Genomic DNA, 21277 nt, shown 5'->3' with positions numbered 1-21277 from the left:
CCTGTATCACAGTCATGTTTCTTATGTCCGCTAAACCGTCCTACTTTTTCTGATCTCTCTCCAGGCCCTTCAGTCATTTTCCTAGCGCCTGTTTCTAGACCCCCCTCTCACTTTCTACTTGGTCCTTTTTGAGAAATGAATACAGCATTTCCCTTGAGGGCTCCTCATTCATGTCTATAATTGTGTTTAGAATGTTTTAAGTCTTCTTCCCTATCTCGTTCTTTATTCACACTAATGTTTTGTTTGCTCTGCTTTAACCACCCCCGTGCACTGAGCAGATGTTTTCATTGAACTGTCTTTAATGATAAGCCGGTCTTTCCTTTGAGTGGTTACATGTAATTCAGAGCCCATTAATCCGTATGAATTGTTCAGATTTATTCCTTCCAATGCACATCACCTTTTGCCAACTCTGAAACTCATCAGCCATGCCCTGGAGCTGTTCAGTCCTTCTGGAACAATTCATGGCCTTCTGTAGCCTTAACTAGTTTAAATAACACGTTTCATCTGGCATTTTTCACTGCTCACTCCCTGTTCCAGATCATTAATAAATATTGTTGCTCCTTTGGCCAAGCCATTAGCCAAAAGTCAGAGTCTTGAAGGGTTGTTTCTGTTAGGAGGAGACATTGCTGAGATGAGACTGGTGTATTCTTGGCATAATCAGGTCTGTTTACAAAGGACGGATCCAAAGGGTATATCTACACTGGAATCAAGAGGCATGACTGCAGCTCATATAGGCTTTTCCAAGACAACTTTGATAGCTTAGATCAAAATTAGCTCGTGTAATAATAGCAGCATAGCCAAGATAGCGGGGGGGAGTTGCATGGACTAGCCTCCCAAGTACATCCCCGCCAAGGACCTTAGGTATCTACTGGAGTGGTTAGACCATGCTATGTAGCCATGGGTGGTAAGAATTGAGGGACAGTTGGGCCTGTTCCACCCTTTATGCCCTGAAGTTGGTGGAGGAGGAGGGGTAGGGTGATGTGAGGACATCTAGGCCACAGGCCTGGCCCCAGCAGACCAAAAAAACCTGCTCTCAGAAGCATGGGACACATGTGCACCAAGGCTGGAATCCAGGTGGACAACACATCTCAAAGAACCACAGTTACGGTCAAGCAAGTAACCATTCTTTGCCTAACTCAGAAATCACCGAGTCTGCTGCTCTGTGCCCAAGAGGCTCCATCTCTTTGCATCCTCTCAGAGTCACGCTTACATTTCCTTCTCCAGGCTTTTTCCTCCAATACACACACACACACACACACACACACACACACACACACGGTCATTCAAGCCTGCCTCCAACGCCTCTGTTTGCAACCAGGGAAACCCCTCAGTCTAGGCAGCTTGGCATCTCAGATTGTTTGTTTGCAGCTGGTTTTACAGCTACTTAGAAAGAGGCATAATTGATCCTTCTGGCAAACACACATTAGCTTTAACGAGGTCTGTGATTGTCTTTGGATCCAAGCCCTCACACCCATAGCAGCTTTTAGCACCTTTCAGCATAACAACATATGGAACAACATTGCTCCTAATACAGAACTGTCCAGCCCCCTGCTGCTAACCTTTGGCCGTGAGGAAAATCCACCATTTATTTCCTGTTTCAGAGGAGCAGCCGTGTTAGTCTGTATTTGCAAAAAGAACAGGAGGACTTGTGGCACCTTAGAGACTAACCAATTTATTTGAGCATAAGCTTTCGTGAGCTACAGCTCACTTCATTGGATGCATTCAGTGGAAAATACAGTGAGGAGATTTATATACACAGAGAACATGAAACAATGGGTGTTACCGTACACACTGTAACCAGAGTGATCACTTAAGGTGAGCTATTACCAGCAGGAGAGCGGGGGGGGGGGGGTGACCTTTTGTAGTGATAATCAAAGTGGGCCATTTCCAGCAGTTGACAAGAACGTCTGAGGAACAGTGAGGGGTGGAATAAACAAGGGGAAATAGTTTTACTTTGTGTAATGACCCATCCACTCCCAGTCTCTATTCAAGCCTAAGTTAATTGTATCTAGTTTGCAAATTAATTCCAATTCAGCAGTCTCTCGTTGGAGTCTGTTTTTGAAGTTTTTTTGTTGAAGAATTGCAACTTTTAGGTCTCTAATCGAGTGACCAGAGAGATTGAAGTGTTCTCCGACTGGTTTATGAATGTTATAATTCTTGACATCTGATTTGTGTCCATTTATTCTTTTACGTAGAGACTGTCCAGTTTGACCAATGTACATGGCAGAGGGGCATTGCTGGCACATGATGGCATATATCACATTGGTGGATGTTCAGGTGAACGAGCCTCTGATAGTGTGGCTGATGTTATTAGGCCCTATGATGGTGTCCCCTGAACAGATATGTGGGCACAGTTGGCAATGGGCTTTGTTGCAAGGATAGGTTCCTGGGTTAGTGGTTCTGTTGTGTGGTGTGTGGTTGCTGGTGAGTATTTGCTTCAGGTTGGGGGGCTGTCTGTAAGCGAGGACTGGCCTGTCTGCCAAGATCTGTGAGAGTGATGGGTCGTCCTTCAGGATAGGTTGTAGATCCCTGATGATGCGTGGGAGGGGTTTTAGTTGGGGGCTGAAGGTGACGGCTAGTGGCGTTCTGTTATTTTCTTTGTTGGGCCTGTCCTGTAGTAGGTGACTTCTGGGAACTCTTCTGGCTCTATCAATCTGTTTCTTCACTTCAGCAGGTGGGTATTGTAGCTGTAAGAATGCTTGATAGAGATCTTGTAGGTGTTTGTCTCTGCCTGTCTCTTAGCCAGTTTCTGCTCCAGGACAATACTTTGCCTCTCCTCCCAGAACCATTCCATTTTCTTACTTGCATCTGGTGAGGGACTTTGTCAGAGACTCTCAAACCCAATATAAATCGCATCAGCCAGTTGTCCTTTATCCTCTGCTTTCACTCACAGTCTTCTAACAGATCAGGGAGGCAAGAATTTCCATTACAGCAGCCACGCTGTTGTCTCTCTTTATCAAGTATCAGGGGGTTGCCGTATTAGTCTGTAGTCACAAAAACAACGAGGAGTCCAGTAGCACCTAAAAGACTAACAGATTTATTTGGGCATATGCCCAAAACTGTTAATCTTTAAGATGCCACCGGACTCCTCGTCGTTCTCTTGTATCGTGATCCTTTAGGTATCTTATAGTTCTATTGCGAATTGTTTCCACCAATTTACATGACAGCCGCCCATCAAAGTGCATTGGGACAGGTTTCAGATGCATCCGATGAAGTGAGCTGTAGCTCACAAAAGCTCATGCTCAAATAAATTGGTTAGTCTCTAAGGTGCCACAAGTCCTCCTTTTCTTCTTTCAAAGTACATTAGGGCACTTTTAGTGCATGACCACAGGGTCAATCTGGCCACTTCGGGGTGGCAAGACTCCAAGCCCGGGTCAGTTGACTTGGGCTCGCTGGGCTCAGACTGCCAGGCTAAAAATAACAGGGCAGCCGTTTGGACTCAGGCTGGAGCCCAGACTCTGTAACCTGGTCAGCAGGGAGGGTCCCAGAGCCCGTGTTTGTTTTTCCTTAGTGTGTGGAAGGCTGGTGCACACCCCAGCTGGCCACACACTAAATCTCTGTATAGACAAGTTCTAATGACCAGGATCGTCCCGCCAGACATTTCAACAACAGACAGACACTTGCAGCTTCATCACTTCCACTTCAACAGACACTTGCAGCCCTCCAGCCCTCTGCTGTAGTATCCAATGTTCTGTCTGACCAGTGCTGATAGGGCCCCCATTAGCCTAGTATGGGAGCGCCTTGCAATTTCTTAGTTATATGCAACTTCTCATTAGCATAAATTATCTGCGTATATGGCCCTCAGTGCTGTGATATCTGAGCATCTCCTCCTCATTTGTGGATTTTATTTCCCCCCCGCTCCCCCTCCCACATCTCTTTGAGGCCGGGAAGTGCTGTTCTACACATTAAACCAATGGGGACCTGTGGGGTAGGGCAGAGTTAGTGACCTGGCCAAGGTCATGCCGGGAGCCTGTAGCTCAGCCAGGAACTGAACCTGGGTTCAAGCTGTTAACACCCCCAGTGTCTTCCGTTGAACATTCCACTACCACCCCCTGCAGGACTCCCGGGGGTACTGCAGCCAGCGGGAGTATCTGTTTTCGTGGAGCCATGCCGCTAGGGAGCTGGGGTGTTGATCCCCCCCACCCCGTTAAAAGCTTGCAGCACTCGCTTTTCGGGTAAGCATTTGGATGCCATCTTTACGGTAGAGTTCTGGGAAAGGTTCCTTGCAGGAGGAACACTGCCCTCTTCAGGACAATGGGGTGTGCTACTAAGATAGATGGAATATAGGGGCCCACAGAGTCCAAGATGCCCCAGCCGCTCTCCAGCATTCCACAGTGTTAAATAAATTTCGATATACAGTGACCTGACACCAACTGAAAATCCTTTGACCATTTTATTACAGACACAGAAACAGAAACAGTTAAAGCATTTCAAATGTAAAGTATTAAATAAGGTTTTCATGTTACCTACATCCCTTGTTCCCTTCCCCTTTAGCTGGAGAGCGCTTTTAGGAGCAAAAAACCCCTTGTGCGACAGTCTCTTAGAAGATACCAAAGATAGCTAGCTGTCCTGCTTGGGGAATGTAGAAGAAGTTAGTCGAGATGCACTGAAAGTGGTGGTGGTAAAGTTCGATCCCCTTTCCAAAGAATTAAAAGCAAGACAGCCACCTACAAAAGGGGAGAGAAAAGAACAGCAAAGACAGAAAATGCAGCTTCTGTCTCTGGCACTGAACCCCGCAACCTCACTGCTGCAAAAACACAGACACAGCCCACAGTCTTATATCAGCCACTCTGAAACCTGGCAAACTTATACCAGCATTGGGCTGGTTAGCACATTGCTTTTAGCTGCCTCTCTGCTCACAGGCTTACAGCAGTGTTGCAAAATATGCAGGCTTGTCTGGCTAAAACAGATTAGGAACAGTCAATGTGGATTCACCAAGGGCAAGTCATGCCTGACCAACCTGATTGCCTTCTAGGATGAGATAACTGGCTCTGTGGATAGGAAAAGCGGTGGATGTGATATACCTTGACTTTAGCAAAGCTTTTGATATGATCTTCCACAGTATTCTTGCCAGGAAATTAAAGAAGTATGGATTGGATGAATGGACTATAAAGTGGATAGAAATCTGGCTACATCATTGGGCTCAATGGGTAGTGATCAACGTCTCGATGTCTAGTTGGCAGCCGGTATCAAGTGGAGTGCCCCAGGGGTCTCTCCTGGGGCTGGTTTTGTTCAACATCTTTATTAATGATCTGGATGACGGGATGGACTGCACCCTCAGCAAGTTCACAGATGACACTAACTGGGGGGAGAGGTAGATACGCTGGAGGGTAGGGATAGGGTCCAGAGGGACCTAGACAAATCGGAGGATTGGGCCAAAAGAAATCTGATGAGGTTCAACAAGGACAAGTGCAGAATCCTGCACTTAGGACGGAAGAATCCCATGACTACAGACTAGGGACCGAATGGCTCGGCAGCAGTTCTGCAGAAAAGGACCTGGGGATTACAGTGGACGAGAAGCTGGATATGAGTCAATAGTGTGCTTTATTCCCCTCTATTCAGCACTAGTCAGGCCACATCTGGAGTATTGTGTCCAGTTTTGCCCCCCCCCCCCGATCCATCCTCTTTGGAACCCCCTTTCAGGTAGTTGAAAGCAGCTATCAAATCCCCCCCGTTTTGTTTAGTCTGCAAAAAAGAAGAATGAGGGGGGATTTGATAGCTGCTTTCAACTACCTGAAAGGGGGTTCCAAAGAGGATGGAGCTAGACTGTTCTCAGTGGTACCAGATGGCAAAACGAAGAGTAATGGTCTCAAGTTGCAGTGGGGGAGGTTTAGGTTGGATATTAGGAAAAACTTTTTCACTAGCAGGGTGGTGAAGCACTGGAATGGGTTACCTAGGGAGGTGGTGGGATCTCCATTCTTAGAGGTTTTTAAGGTCAGGCTTGACAAAGCCCTGGCTGGGATGATTTAGTTGGGGTTGGTCCTGCTTTGAGCAGGGGGTTGGACTAGATGACCTTCTGAGGTCCCTTCCAACCCTGATATTCTATGATTCTATGACAGCTATGCCGGCAAACCCTTTCCACTCCAGATAAGGTCTTGGGATCGCTGCTATTTCAAATGCTGTGTTGTCCCAGCAATTGAGGGCATTCATAGAGAGCCTCGTTCTTACATACAAATGAAGGGTCTGATCCTGCAGACACTTAAGAAGGTATCTTCACTCCCATGAGTAATCCCATTGAACTCAATGGGGTTGCTCCTGTAAGTAAATGTACTTTGCAGGCGTAAGCATTTGTGGGATGGAACCTGTAATTTTGCATTTTAAGGGTTCCCAATTAATATTACGTGGCTAAAGCTAAGCACTCAATAAACCAAACTTGGTTTTCAGCTCAGCTACAGACAACTGAATTGACTACAGGACCCTGGATGATGCTTTGAATGGCAGAGCCAAACTTTATTCAAACGAAAAACGATGAGTTAAGCAAACAGGCCTACGGTTGACACTGATGTTACCATGATACACACATCGAATGATGGAATGGTGTATCAGTGGGTGATCCACCGACAACAGCATGACCAGCCTTCTTACCCTGTAACCTAACAGTACCCTCTGGATGTTAATTGGAGTGCTCCTAATTTAGCAAGGCCACTCATTTTATTCTCCTTTGTAATACTAACTCATATTAAGCCAACCCATTACCATATTCACATTTTAGCCGCCTCTGTAGTGGCTCTTTACATCAGAAACTATTTAAATTAACATCTGTACCAAGGCTCTCCCCACACTGTCACTGTAGGGAGCATTTCAATAAAACATTCCACACCCTCAAACACTTATTACAAACTGCGCTAAAACCAGTTAGAACCAAAACATGGCCCCAGTATAAGCTGGGCCGGATCGTTGCTAACATCAGTTTTCCCATTTTACTGTCTCCAGCTTAGCTCTAACTTTTGCTCCCACTAACAAGCACAATTTCCCATACTCCTCTTTTCTTAGTCTTTCTTAGGTCAAACCCTAACATCTGCTTATTTCTTAAGAAACAGACCGAGGGGTGACAGTGGACGAGAAGCTGGACATGAGTCAACAGTGTGCCCTTGTTGCAAAGAAGGCTAATGGCATTTTGGGATGTATAAGTAGGGGCATAGCCAGCAGATCGAGGGACATGATTGTTCCCCTTTATTCGACATTGGTGAGGCCTCATCTGGAGTACTGTGTCCATTTTTGGGCCCCACACTACAAGAAGGATGTGGAAAAATTGGAAAGCATCCAGCGGAGGGTGACAAAAATGATTAGGGGACTGGAACACATGAGTTATGAGGAGAGGCTGAGGGAACTGGGATGGTTTAGTCTGCAGAAGAGAAGAATGAGGGGGGATTTGATAGCTGCTTTCAACTACGTGAAAGGGGGTTCCAAAGAGGATGGATCTAGACTGTTCTCAATGGTAGCAGATGACAGAACGAGGAGTAATGGTCTCAAGTTGCAGTGGGGGAGGTTTAGATTGGATATTAGGAAAAACTTTTTCACTAGCAGGGTGGTGAAGCACTGGAATGGGTTACCTAGGGAGGTGATGGAATCTCCTTCCTTGGAGGTTTTTAAGGCCCGGGTTGATAAAGCCCTGGCTGGGATGATTTAGTTGGGGCTTGGTCCTGCTTTGAGCAGGGGGTGGGACTAGATGACCTCCTAAGGTCCCTTCCAACCCTGGTATTCTATGATTCTATGAACCAAACACATTTTATAGGCTCCAAATCCCAACTGCTTGTGTGTGTGTGTTAGGATTGCCAAGTGTCTGGTTTTTGACTGGAACGCCAGGTCGGAAAGGGACCCTAGTGGCTCCAGTCAGCATCGCTGACCGGGCCATTAAGAGTCCAATTGGCGGCATAGTGGGGCTAAGGCAGGCTCCCTGCCTTCCCTGGCTCTGCGCACCTCCTGGAAGCAGCAACATGTCCCTGCAGCCCCTAGCTCAGGGGCAGCCAGAAAGGCTCCATGCACTGCTCCTGCCCCGAGCACCAGCTCCACAGCTCCCATTGGCTGGGAACAGTGGCCAATGGGAGCTGTTGGGGCGGCGCCTTTGGGCCAGAGCAGCGTGCGGATCCTCCCTGGTCCATAGGGGCTGCAGGGACACGTCACCACTTCTGGGAGCCACCTCAGGTAAGCACTGCTTGGAGCCCGCCCCACATTCGGAGCCCGCCCCACACCCTGAACCTCCTCCCCCAGCCCTGAGCCCCCTCCCATGCCCCAACTCCGTCACAGAGCCCGCGCCCCGCACCTCCTCCCATACCGCAACCCTCTGCCCAGCCTGGAGCCCCCTCCCACACTCCAAACCCCTCGGCTCCACCCCCCAGCCCTGAGGCCCCTCCTGCACCCCTGCCCCAGCCTGGTGAAAATGAGTGAGTGAGCAAGGGTGGGGGAGAGCGAGTGACGGAGGGAGGAGGGATGAAGTGAGCGGGGGCTGGGCCTCGGCGAAGGGGTGCGGCAGGAGCGGGGCCTCGGGCAGGGGGGCGGGGCAAGGGTGTTCGGTTGTCTGCAGTCAGAAAGTTGGCAACCCTAGTTGTGTGTGTATATGAGAGAGAGACCCTCTTGCAGGAAACATTTTTACTCTCTTTGACATGCTAGTTTTGTAACTTAACCTACTGCTGCTACTTGGGGCTGAAGTATTTGCTGTGACCACCTTGCTAGCCCCCAAAAAAGAACAGGGGGACTTGTGGCACCTTAGAGACTAACACATGTATCTGAGCATAAGCTTTCGTGGGCTACAGTTCACTGTGGTTCGAACATGTTCTCTCCATTTTTGTGAGCACTTGTATCCGGACAGCAGAAAACCATCACCCTATTTTTACTGTTGCTTAAAAAGGGAAATAAATGTTTATCGCTGTCAGCCATAGGTGCGTTTCTACCTATGTTGGTCTGGAAAAGGAAGTCCCACCCCCCACTAGATGGCAGTAGACCATCACTTGTCGTTTGCCTTTCCTCGTTTTGCTCTACAAGAACCGGTGTACCTTGCACTGCTGCGGTGCTGCCTCAGTGGACCAGGCTCCCCACGCGCACGAGATGTGGCTGAGAAATCATGAGTTTTTAATTTGGCAACACTGGAGGAAGCCCGGTCACAGTCCCAGGGCCCCAGAGTGCTGAGTGTGGCTCAGACACAGAACAAATGGTCCCCTCATCCTTTTACAGCTCTCCTCTTTGTAAGAACCCTGCTGGGGGAGGGATAGCTCAGTGGTCTGAGCATTGGTCTGCTAAACCCAGGGTTGTGAGTTCAATTCTTGAGGGGGCCATTTAGGGATCTGGGGCAACTATGGGGGTTTGGTCCTGCTTTGAGCAGGGGGTTGGACTAGATGACCTCCTGAGGTCCCTTCCAACCCTGATATTCTATGATTCTATGAATCACAGCAGATCAGGGTTGGAAGGGACCTCAGAAGGTCATCTAGTCCAACCCCCTGCTCAAAGCAGGACCGATCCCCGACTAAATCATCCCAGCCAGGGCTTTGTCAAGCCTGACCTTAAAAACATCTAAGGAAGGAGATTCCACCACCTCCCTAGGGAACCCATTCCAGCGCTTCACCACCCTCCTAGTGAAATAGTGTTTCCAAATATCCAACCTAGACCTCCCCCACTGCAACCTGAGATTGTTGCTCCTGTCTTAGTTGACGCTATGTAACGTACTCCATGGTCTGAGCCCGACGGGCTCCCAGAGTTTCATCATTCTAAAGGGGATTTGCATAAAGCTTTTCAAAGGGGTTGTGGGGGAACTATGTAAGATTTAAAAGAACAGTCACAGGTATTGCGACGCACCCGGGAATCTGTTTGATTAGCAACAACTTTATGTAACCTACACATTGTGACAAAGTTCCTGCTCTATCTTGGTGGGTCTTGCGCTTAACGGCGGATTTGCTCACCTTGGAGCTTCACGGCAGCCCTCAGCTTGGCCGTTTTTCTGAACCCACAGCCCAGGTCGACGACTCCTGTGTCTGACCAGGAGTTGGGAGGATTTGGGAGGAACCTGGGCCTGCCCTCTACTCCGGGTTCCAGCCCAGGGCCCTGTGGAATGCAGCTGTGTAGAGTGCCTCCTGGAACAGCTGGGCGACAGCTACGACTCCCTGGGCTACTTCCCCATGGCCTCCTCCCAACCGCTTCTTTATCCTCACCACAGGACCTTCCTCCTGGTGTCTGATAATGCTTGTATACCTCAGTCCTCCACATTCTCACTCTCAGCTCCTAGTGCCTCTTGCTCCCAGCTCCTCACACACACATCACAAACTGAAGTGAGCACCTTTTTAAACCCAGGTGTCCTGATTAGCCTGCCTTAATTGATTCTAGCAGCTTCTTGATTGGCTGCAGGTGTTCTAATCAGCCTGTCTTAATTGTCTCCAGAAGGTTCCTGATTGCTCTGGAACCTTCCCTGTTACCTTACCCAGGGAAAAGGGACCTGCTTAGCCTGGGGCTAATATATCTGCCTTCTATTATTCTCCTGTAGCCATCTGGCCCGACCCTGTCACAACCCTGTCTGAATGGTACAACAGATGCTATTTTCTGTCCCTGCCAGTAGATAGCACTCTCTATATAGACGAGCCATATACACTGAGGCCTGGTCTACACTGGGCGGGGGGGGTGGGGGGAGAATCGATCTAAGTTACGCAACTTCAGCTACATGAATAACGTAGCTGAAGCGGATGTACTTACATCTACTCACCGTGGTGTCTTCACTGCAGTGGGTCAACTGCTGATGCTTCCCCGTCAACTCCGCCTGCATCTCGTGCCCTGGTGGAGTACCGGAGGCGACGGGAGAGCGCTCGGCGGTCGATTTATCGCGTCTAGACTAGACGCGATAAATCAGCCCCCGCTGGATCGATCGCTGCCAGTCGATCCTGCGGGTCATGCAGCCAAGCCCTGAGACAACATTTTGTAATGGGAGGTGTGGGGGCAGGGAGAGGATGAGGATTACAGTGGTGGGAATAGATGGTTACTTGCTTATGGAAATAACGTCGTGGGTTTGTGACCTTTAAATTCCTGTCTTTGTACAAGCGGCGGGTATGGATGTATATATCCCTTACCTGCGTAGGTCTCTGGGCCACCACCGGACAAATAATACATGGTTATAAAGGATGATTTACAAATAGTGTATTTTAAAGAATACTTATCCGTAGTGCTGCTCACCCAGAAAATGAGCACCTAATCAGGGGCCAGCTGCGAAAATGCTGGTTTCAATGGCTTGCCCAGCATCACACGGGGCCTCTGTGCCAGAGACAGGGCCTGAATCTAGTTTTCCAGCAGGGCATTCAACTGTCTTACCATGAGACCCTCTTTTTTTTCTTCCCGCAATTCCCGCCTCATTCGCTGCTTATCTGCCACTTTTTTGCAGCGAGAGTCAGGGAGCCTACAAACAGCAGCCTCCTTCAGTACACAGCCCTGATCTCATTCATCCGGCCTGTGCATGGAATGGGGCAGGGGTCCTGTGGGGGAAAATGGTATGTGGTCATATACTCAAAGAGTACTGCGTAATGCCCACGGGGGCAGAGTTAAGGTTATACAATCCACATGCTTTATACTGCAGCATTTGGTACTCTGGGTCATGGGAGGAGCCAGGGATGCTCGGGCAATATTTTATAGGATGATCCCGATCCCTGGAGCACTTTGGACACAGGCTACAGATTTGTGTTTCACCAGCAACTGAGAGGCCCAGTCAGCTACTGCCCCAAGGGCTGGAAGCTGCTAGCTGGGGAGCTCCCCAGAGGGTTTGTTCGCTGCCAGGGTCCAAAGTGTTTGACAGGAGTGAGGGACACTGACATTTCTCCAGCTCTGAAGAGTCCAGGTGACTCACGATCACACTACTCCGGTCACACTGCAAAGAAGATCCACGTTTTGACGTGTGAGCTGATGTACAGAAACTGTTATGTGGAAACCTTAGGTGTGAATGTTTGAGAAAGAAACAAAAGGGGGAGAATCGGTACAAGAAACACCAGTAGACGTTACTGCCTGAAAGCTTTTGTCTACATATTCCAAACAACATTTCATATGATTTACAAGATGTGAGCATTTACTAAGAAAGTGGCTGCTGCTTCTCCATGAAGTGACTGGGAACTATGACCCTCCATTGCTCACGGTTTTACATACAATACCTCTGAAATTTAACACTGTGCAATGCCTTCTGACAAGACGGCAGTCTGGCCTATGCTTCAGCCAAGAGTTAAGCTCTGAAGAAAACAGACCCTACTATGGCCACACGATAGAGACTGATGAATCATGTCTGAGAGAAGATCAGAGAGAAATGGGTCTGTACGTGTGTGTGATAAAGTGCGTTATGTTGAAACGATGCCCTGAAATATATGTAAGACGGCAAAGTGTTGCTGTCAGTGTGAGTGACACCAGGAGATTTACAATCTAATAGCTTTTCTTTAAGCGTTAGCCAGAAGTATTCCATGGACCATTTACAGTGCTGGGTGTGTGTTAATTGGTTACTCAGAAATTGTGTCTCTCCCTTTGAAGCTGACTAGGAACTAGACTCACCTACTTTAGGTTAAACTGTGTGTAATACTTTCTGAAAAGTCATGGAAAGACAGACTCTGGCCTGTGATTCAGCAAAGGGTCAAGCTGAGGTGCAGACAAAAAAAACGGGAGCATAAAGGTACCAAAATACTGTCTCGGTACCACCTAGTCCATTACAGTTGTCCAGGTAGCCTTAATTCTGGCATTTCCTACATGTCAAGAATTCTTTTAAAAGAGGGTTTGGCTGGGACAGGGGATTGTCTGCAGTATATTATATATATATAAGCAGGGTATATTTAAACAAATCCCGCTTCTTTTCACGTAGGTGAATCCCTTTAGGGACAGAATTTGCCGAGTGTTCTCCATGGATGGCACCTTTACGTTCGGGGATGTCTTAGGCATGGCCTCTGTCTTCAGCGACAAAGCTAGTCCCCGTCTAAAAATAGAATATGCCTTTTGCATTTACGGTAAGAGGTCCCACTCCACCAGCAGCAAGATTTAACAAGCCAACAAAGCGCCAAGCCGTCCCCAGGGTGCGTGGCGAGATCGTGCAGGGTTTCATCTGGGCTCCTGGGACACAGGGTTTTACTGCACTGGTGTTGTGACGGATGAGTTAGCTTTTGACGTGTGCGTTTTAATAACCCATGCGCTTAAAGCCTGCAGCAGCTACTCATTTATGCATTGGAACAAATAGGCCAAGATTTTAAAATGTAACGAGTGATTTCGGGTGCCCGTCGTGCGCCTGCTCCCAGGGGTCAGGTTCTCAGCCAGTGCTGAGCAGCCCTTTGAAATGCAGGCAGTGACATGCCCCAGCACTTCCCCACTCCCTGCCCTTCACGTGAGGCAGGCTTGTCTGTGCCCGCTGTGGATCAGCTCCCTGAAACCAACAGCCTCTGGCAGCGCAAATGGTGCCCTCCAGGTCTCGATAGTGACAGACACTCACCAACCCCCGAGGTCTCAGAGCGTCTCTGGACCCTCACAGAACTGCCAGGCCTGCTGTTCCCAACGGAGCAGGGCACACCGGCCTGTAAGGTCCAACTCAGGATCAGCACTTTGCCGCGCACCACAGCACTGAGATAGACGGATAGTGAAAAGAAGAACAGGCTTACTGTCAAAGACTGGAGAGCCAAGGGATAGTGAACGAGGATATAGGAAACAAATGGCTACATGCGAAACGAAATCAGACCATGCTTTCTAGACACCAGACTTAACTAACAAGTCACGCTCTTGTCTAAAGAAGCTTATCGCACCCAAAGGTCTCGCCGCATCTGGCTGAGATCCTTTCTCATGAAGCAAGATCGCTGTCCTTGTTTCCCCTCAGTGAAGGGTGCCTGGGCGTCCCCTTTGCCCCTCTCACCCCCCCCCCAATATACTCAAGCAAACCTCAAGATCAGGTTCTCTTCCCCAGCCGGGTTTCTCTTCCTGTTAATTCCTTTCTGGACTTCTTTCTTACACTCCCTCATTTGCATTCAGTCCACACTGCTTATAGGGGACCCCTTGGGAACGAGACAATACTCAGTTTACATGAAAACAGATAGCGGGGAAGGCAGACGCTGCCTCTTTCATTACCTCTTTGTCACCTTGGCTGTTGCCTAATACCTCGATGCAGACTTGAAGGACGTATTTTCACCCTATGTACATAACTCCTTAGATAGGATCTGTACACACATTGCACAGTGATATCAATGGCCAGTGTCACGCCAGCTTCCATCTGAGGCCTTTCATGACGCTCTTTGGTGCACCTTACCGTACACCCAGAATTAGGAGATTCCTACAACCCCTCGGACAGGAGGCATTAAGAGGTTCTTGGGGCACACCGGCATCTTCAGTTGGGTATGTAAGCATGCAGGCACACAGAATTACCTGTCACTTTGGAAAATCTTGGCCTAAATTATTATTTATTATCTGTATTATTGTCATCACCACCATATCTACTCACCTCGCACTTATTCATGGATTTTGCTTTCTCCTGTGAAGTAGGGAAGGACTGTGATCACCACCTCACAGGTGGGGAGCTCATGCACTGGGTAGACAGCGGCCCAGATTTTTAAAGGCATTTAGGAGTTGCTATGCTCCACGTTGCAATGCCTAATACAGGGGTCAGCAACCTTTCAGAAGTGGTGTGTCGAGTCTTCATTTATTCACTTTAATTTAAGGTTTCGCATGCCAGTCATACATTTTAACCTTTTTTAGAAGGTCTCTCTCTATAAGTCTATATACTATATAACTAAACTATTGTCATATGTAAAGTAAACAAGGTTTTCAAAATGTTTAAGAAGCTTCATTTAAAATGAAATTGAAATGCTGATCTTACGCTGCCGGCCCGCTGCCAGCCTGGGGTTCCGTTCACCTAGGCCGGCAGCAGGCTGAGCGGGGCCTGCGGCCAGGACCCCAGCTGGCAAGGGGCCGGCAGTCAGAACCCCAGACAGGCAGCGGGCTGAGTGGGTCCGGCAGCTGGGACCCCCGACTGGCAGTGGGCTGAGCCGCTCAGCCTGCTGCCTCTCAGCCCGCTGCTGGTCTGGGGTTCTGTCCACCGGTTCCTGCCAGCCAGGGTCCCGGCTGCCGGCCCCGCTCAGCCTGCTGCCGGTCTGGGGTCCCGGCCCTGACCACATACAGTGGGTACCTACCTTCTCCCTGGTTCTGGCCATTCTCTTCCTCTCTCTCTGCACTAAGCTGAGGGTGGGAGTGCACTGAGCACAGGGCTGGGGGTGAAGGAGCAGGCTCGGGGTTGGGGTGCAGGGTCTGGCCAGGAGCTAGAATGAGGGCGGGGGCTCAGGGTTGGGGCAGGAGGTTTGGGTATGGAGCACTTACCTGGGCAGCTCCCATTTGGTGCAAAGGGTGCAGGTAGGAATGTGGGGGGGGGGTGCAGGAGCTCCCGTTTGGTGCTCAGGGTGGGGGTGAGAATGTGGGGGTGCAAGAGTCAAAGCACAGGGTGGGGGAGGCTGGGTATGTGTGGGGGTGCAGGAGTCAGGGCAGGGGGCTGGGGGTGTGTGAGGAGGATGCAGGAGTCAGGGCATGGAGGGGCTGGGTATGTGTGGGGGGTGCTGGAGTCAAGGCTGGGGTCGTGGGGGGTGCAGGAATCAGGGCAGAGGGCTGGGAGTGTGTGAGGAGGGTGCAGGAGTCAGGGCAGAGGGCGTGTGAGGGGGGTGCAGGAGTCAGGGCAGAGGGTGTGGGGGCTGGGTATGTGTGGGGGATGCCAGAGTTAGGGCTGGGGTCATGGGGGCATGCAGGGATCAGGGAAGAGGGCTGGGGGGGCGTGGGGGGTGCAGGGGTCAGGGCAGAGGGCTGGGGGTGTGGGCTGGGGTCATGGGGGTGTTCCCAGCCCCCCGCCCAGAGCGGCTTACGGCAGGGGGCTGGAGGGGATATGCCCTGATTCCACCCCCCTTCCCCAAGGCCCCGTCCCCACCTCTTCTCCGCCTCCTCCCCGGAGCAGCGAGCGTGCTGCGGCTCCGCTTCTCCCCCTCCCTCGCAAGGGCCATCAGCTGATCGGCAGCAGGGAGGGAGAGGAGGAGGGGCAGGACCCCAGCACAGCGGGGGGGAGGGGGGAGCCTGCCTGCCCTGCAGCAGCAGCCGGCAGGACCAAGCTTCTTCACCCTGCCCCTGCGGGGGAGGGGCGGAGATCGGGCCGGGGGGCCAGGATTTTTAATGGCACGCTGCTGCCTGCCGGGGTCCCGGCCTGGGTTCGGCAGCGGGTGCTGAGCGGGGCCGGCGGCTGGGACCCGGCAGGCAGCAGCGTGCCATTAAAAATCGGCTTGCGTGCCGTCTTGCGCCCTGGCCTAATACCTTTAAAAACCTCAGTCTAAGTGACTTGCCCAAGGTCACACAGGAAGTCTGTGGCTGAGCCCGGAATTAAACACAGGTGTCCCGAGACCAAGTCCAGCACCTGATCCACCACACCAGCCTTCTGCACCTAACATACGTTGAGTCCAATAAGCGCAAGTTGCTCCAGCAAAGCTTGGTGGGAACTTAGACTCAGAAACGTTCCGCCCCACCCATCTTTTTCTGAGGGTGTTTGGCTGTGTCCTCGTCACCCCCTTGTAGTCAGACCCTGCCTCCTTCGGAGGGGGCTACACTGTCACCACACGCATGCCACCGATGGCTCTGCAGAGTTGCCCTTGTGCTGACCAGGAGCACGTCTTCCTGGTTTCCGTTTCCAACGGGCAGGAGTTACGAGAGGAAGGGTGGCTACCTGCCTGCACGTTCTCTCTTCAGCAGGGCTATTTCTACCCCCTCTTTGGGCCCCATGCCCGCAATTCCTCTACCTCGGACTCCTCCTAAAATGGTCCCCACCTGGAGCAATTCCACAGGCGGGGAGGGATGAGTCCTGCCTTCACTCATGAATTTGCTCAGGGCCCCACCACTTCAGCCAAGTGCTGAGCTCCTAGTCATGGTGGGCCCAGGGTAGGTACCACAAAGGGAGGAGGTAGGGATCATAATGAAAGGAACAATCTTTAAACTATAAGTAGGACTGGTCAGGAAACAGGAAATCTTTTTCCCCACAGAAATCTTGATTTTTGTGGTGAAAAATTTGAAGACCAAATTATTTCAGTTCTGAAATGTTGCCGTGATGCCTTGTGGGAGCTGTAGTTGAGGGCCTCATGCTCCCTTTCTTCTCTATAGGCCAGGCTCCCTGGTTAGACTACAATTCCCATGATGCACCACAGTCTCTTCTCTTGGAGAGGGGACATGTTGTATCATAGGAGATGTATTCTGGTAGAGGAGCTCAGCCCATGGAGGAGAATGGGGTTACGGAGCACCGGAATTGCAACTCCCATGAGGCACTGCAGCAGTATATCCAAATAGTGATCAATGGCTCCATGTCTAGTTGGCAGCCGGTATCAAGTGGAGCGCCCCAAGAGTCAGTCCTGGGGCCGGTTTTGTTCAGTATCTTCATAAATGATCTGGAGGATGGCGTGGATTGCACCTTCAGCAAGTTTGCAGATTACACTAAACTGGGAGGAGAGGTAGATACGCTGGAGGGTAGGGATAGGATACAGAGGGACCTAGACAAATTGGAGGATTGGGCCAAAAGAAATCTGATGAGGTTCAACAAGGACAATTGCAGAGTCCTACACTTAGGACGAAAGAACCCCATGCACCGCTATAGACTAGGGACCGACTGGCTAGGCAGCAGTTCTGCAGAAAAGGACCTAGGGGTTACAGTGGACAAGAAGCTGGATCTGAGTCAACAGTGTGCCCTTGTTGCCAAGAAGGCCAATGGCATTTTGGGCTGTATAAGTAGGGGCATTGCCAGCAGATCGAGGGACGTGATCGTTCCCCTCTATTCGCCATTGGTGAGGCCTCATCTGGAGTACTGTGTCCAGTTTTGGGCTCCACACTACAAGAAGGATGTGGAAAAATTGGAAAGAGTTCAGCGGAGGGAAACAAAAATGATTAGGGGACTGGAACACATGACTTATGAGGAGAGGCTGAAGGAACTGGGGATGTTTTGTCTGCGGAAGAGAAGAATGAGGGGGGATTCGATAGCTGCTTTCAACTACCTGAAAGGGGGTTCCAAAGAGGATGAATCTAGACTGTTCTCAGTGGTAGCAGATGACAGGACAAGGAGTAATGGTCTCAAGTTGCAGTGGGGGAGGTTTAGGTTGGATATTAGGAAAAACTTTTTCACTAGGAGGGTGGTGAAGCACTGGAACGGGTTACCTAGGGAGGTGGTGAAATCTCCTTCCTTAGAAGTTTTTAAGGTCAGGATTGACAAAGCCCTGGCTGGGATGATTTAGTTGGGGCTTGGTCCTGCTTTGAGCAGGGGGTTGGACTAGATGACCTCCTGAGGTCCCTTCCAACCCTGTTATTCTATGATTCTATGAAATATTTTGATTTGGTAACATTTAGTTTTTCAATGAACATTCAAAATGTTCTGTAGACCCAAGACACTTTTCAAACACAAATGCATTTAACAAGGCTCCAGTCTTCCACTGAGAAACAGTTTCCACTGAAAAATATCAACCAGTCTTCATTGTCAATTCTGTTTAGCCTCTTTGGGGCAGGGAACATGGTTTTGGTCCATTTTATGCAGTGCCTAGCCCCATGGAGCTCAGGCCTCCTGCAGTCACAAATTGTAACAAAACCCCAGGTCCAATTAGTCTTCTCATTGCATTTTCAAATGGCTCTTGCCAACAGATTTCAATGAGAACGGCTTTATCAACGAGGAAGACCTGCAGAGCATCATCCAGCGACTGTTAAACAGCGACGGCCTAACGGAGGAAGAGCTCATCACACTGACAAACCATGTATGTGTCCACGTTCCTACTATATGGATTGTTCACATGGTATCCTCTGTGGCTTCACGGTGTTACCAATCACGCTGTTATCGCTCTTTCTGGGATGGATTGTTTTACCTTTAGCCTCATACCTTATAACACAACACCTGCTGGGTCTACCTGAACATAGCAGTGCTAATCCTTCTCTCCCCTCTGTGGCTTTTGTCTGTCTCTCTCCCATCCCATCCCAACAGGTGCTGGAGGAGGCCGACCTGGACAATGACAACATGCTGTCCTTCGCGGAGATTGAGCACGCCATGTCGAAATCGCCCGATTTTTTACAGTAAGTGCGATTATTGTGACAGGTGGATGAAACAGACAAGTGGGAGGGGTGGGGGGAGGACATGGGAAAAGTAAAGGAGGTCATGTTGTACAGCAGGCAGCTGGCTCCGCTTGCCTCCTGCCTAGATGTTGGATTGCACTGTTCTCTAAGCAAGGGCTTACGTGCCATTGGAACCATTTACCAAGGGTCGGGATGGATACTCCCATCACTAAACGAAAAGGAGGACTTGTGGCACCTTAGAGACTAACCAATTTATTTGAGCATAAGCTTTCGTGAGCTCATGCTCAAATAAATTGGTTAGTCTCTAAGGTGCCACAAGTCCTCCTTTTCTTTTTGCGAATACAGACTAACACGGCTGTTACTCTGAAACTCCCATCACTGGCATTTTTCAATCAAGATCGGCTGTTTATCTGAAAGCTCTGCTCTAGGAATTATGGGGGAGCAGGTCTCTGGTCGGTGCTATGCAGGAGGTCAGAACAGATGATCACGGTGGTCCCTTCTGGCCTACAAAAGTAATGCCTGATCTTGTGCTAGAAAAACAGGCTATTGAAATATTCTAGGTGTCATGGATCCACAGGATCAGTGCTACAATCTCAGCTTTGGAACGGACTTTAGGAGGAGCCCCTGCAAAGTGCCAGACCCCCTGCAATGTGCTAGACCCCCAAGGGGTCTCACTCGTCCTTTGGTGAGCATCATGTACCCTCACCACCTCCTTAGACTGAACCTCTGGGGCTCCAGCACTCCCCTTTCACACCATGAGCTCTGTTCATCGGGTCCAACTGAGCCAGACTCCTGGTAGAGACTTGTCTGCTCTTCAGGGATTAATGCGCCCAGCATTGCAGTGACTCTCAACCAGTGTTGTCAAAATAGTCAGCTGGAATCCAGCCGAGAAAGTCCGTAGGTTATCATGGAGATCGGTAGGTTAAAGCATAGCCCAAGTCCACTCTGGTTAGCCCACAGCCCAGCCAAGCTGTAGTGAACCCCATTGTTTAAGTTCTGTCTGTCTCTCCTTCTGACCCCCTTGGTCAGTTCCCAGATGAGAGCCCCGACTCCTTCCAGCAGCCAACACTTATCCCTCCACCTCACACCTTCCCAGTCCTTTGTTCTCCAGTGGGGAAATCCCTCTCCCTTAGGGTTGTTGGGGGTCAGTGTCCTGGTGACTGGCTTGGCCATTGTCTTCTCAGAACCTCCATTGATATGAGGCCGGGTTTTTTCTCAATGCTCCATTCAGGCCCAGGCAGCTAGGCGAGATTCATACCTGGGCCTCCTGGGCCTGGTCTACACTAGAAAATTCGGTCGGTTTCACTACATCAGTCAATAGTGTGAAAAATCCACACCCCCGAGTGATGCATTTAAACTGTCGTAATCCCTGGTATAGACAGTGCTAGGTCGCCAGGAGAATTCTTCCATCAACCTGGCTACCACCTCTCGGGGGGATGGTCCGGGAGAACCCCTCCCATTGGCATAGGCAGTGTCCACACCGAAGCGTTACAGCAGCACCCTGTGCCACCGGAGCATTGTAAGTGTAGACATGCCCCTAGCCTGCCCTGAGAGCAAAGAGCCTCCCCCGGCCCCGCCAACTGGGTAAGAATATGAAATATAGGGAAACTGAGGCACATATAGGCATCATAAAAATATTACAGAAAATTTCCACTTTGTCACATCTGGCAAAGGGAATCTCACCATGTGGGAGCAAATAATATTCCGAAGGTCTGATCCTGACCTCTGTACAACACTAGGCCCTCTGGGTTAAGCTGCAGGGCTGATTTCAAAGCAGCGGTTCTCAAACTGTGGATCTGGACCCCAAAGTGGGTCGTGAACCCATTTTAAAGATCCAGCATTAGACTTGCTGGGATCCAGGGCTGAAGCTGAAGCCTGAGCTCCACCCCCAGCCAAGGCGGCAGGGCTCGGGCTGTGGCCCCCTCTCCCCCCACCCAAGGCAGCAGGGCTCGGGCTGCGGCCCCCTCTCCCCCCACCCAAGGCAGCAGGGCTCGGGCTGCGGCCCCCTCTCCCCTCTCCCAAGGCGGCATGGCTCGGGCTGCGGCCCCCTCTCCGCTCTCCCAAGGCGGCAGGGCTCAGGCTGCAGCCCCCTCTCCCCCCACCCAAGGCGGCAGGGCTCGGGCTGCGGCCCCCTCTCCCCTCTCCCATGGCGGCAGGGCTCGGGCTGCAGCCCCCTCTCCCCTCTCCCATGGCGGCAGGGCTTGGGCTGCAGCCCCTTCCCGGGGTCATGTAGTAA

At 50.4% G+C, this 21277-nt stretch overlaps 1 protein-coding gene across 1 annotated transcript; it reads left to right on the top strand.

Annotated features, from left to right (window-relative positions):
- Positions 1-1041: 1041 nt before the first annotated feature.
- On the top strand, positions 1042-19045 carry CIB4 (calcium and integrin binding family member 4). The gene is made up of 4 exons (XM_073335237.1): positions 1042-1116; positions 12806-12947; positions 18619-18728; positions 18953-19045. Exons 1-4 carry the CDS (start codon positions 1042-1044, stop codon positions 19043-19045), a joined length of 420 nt encoding a protein of 139 aa, XP_073191338.1.
- The last annotated feature ends 2232 nt before the right edge of the window (positions 19046-21277 follow it).

Source organism: Lepidochelys kempii, chromosome 3 (genome assembly GCF_965140285.1).
Source record: "Lepidochelys kempii isolate rLepKem1 chromosome 3, rLepKem1.hap1, whole genome shotgun sequence".
NCBI lineage: Eukaryota > Metazoa > Chordata > Testudines > Cheloniidae > Lepidochelys > Lepidochelys kempii.
The sequence above is the reverse complement of the archived record's forward strand: the minus strand, read 5'-3'. Positions and strand labels throughout refer to the sequence as shown.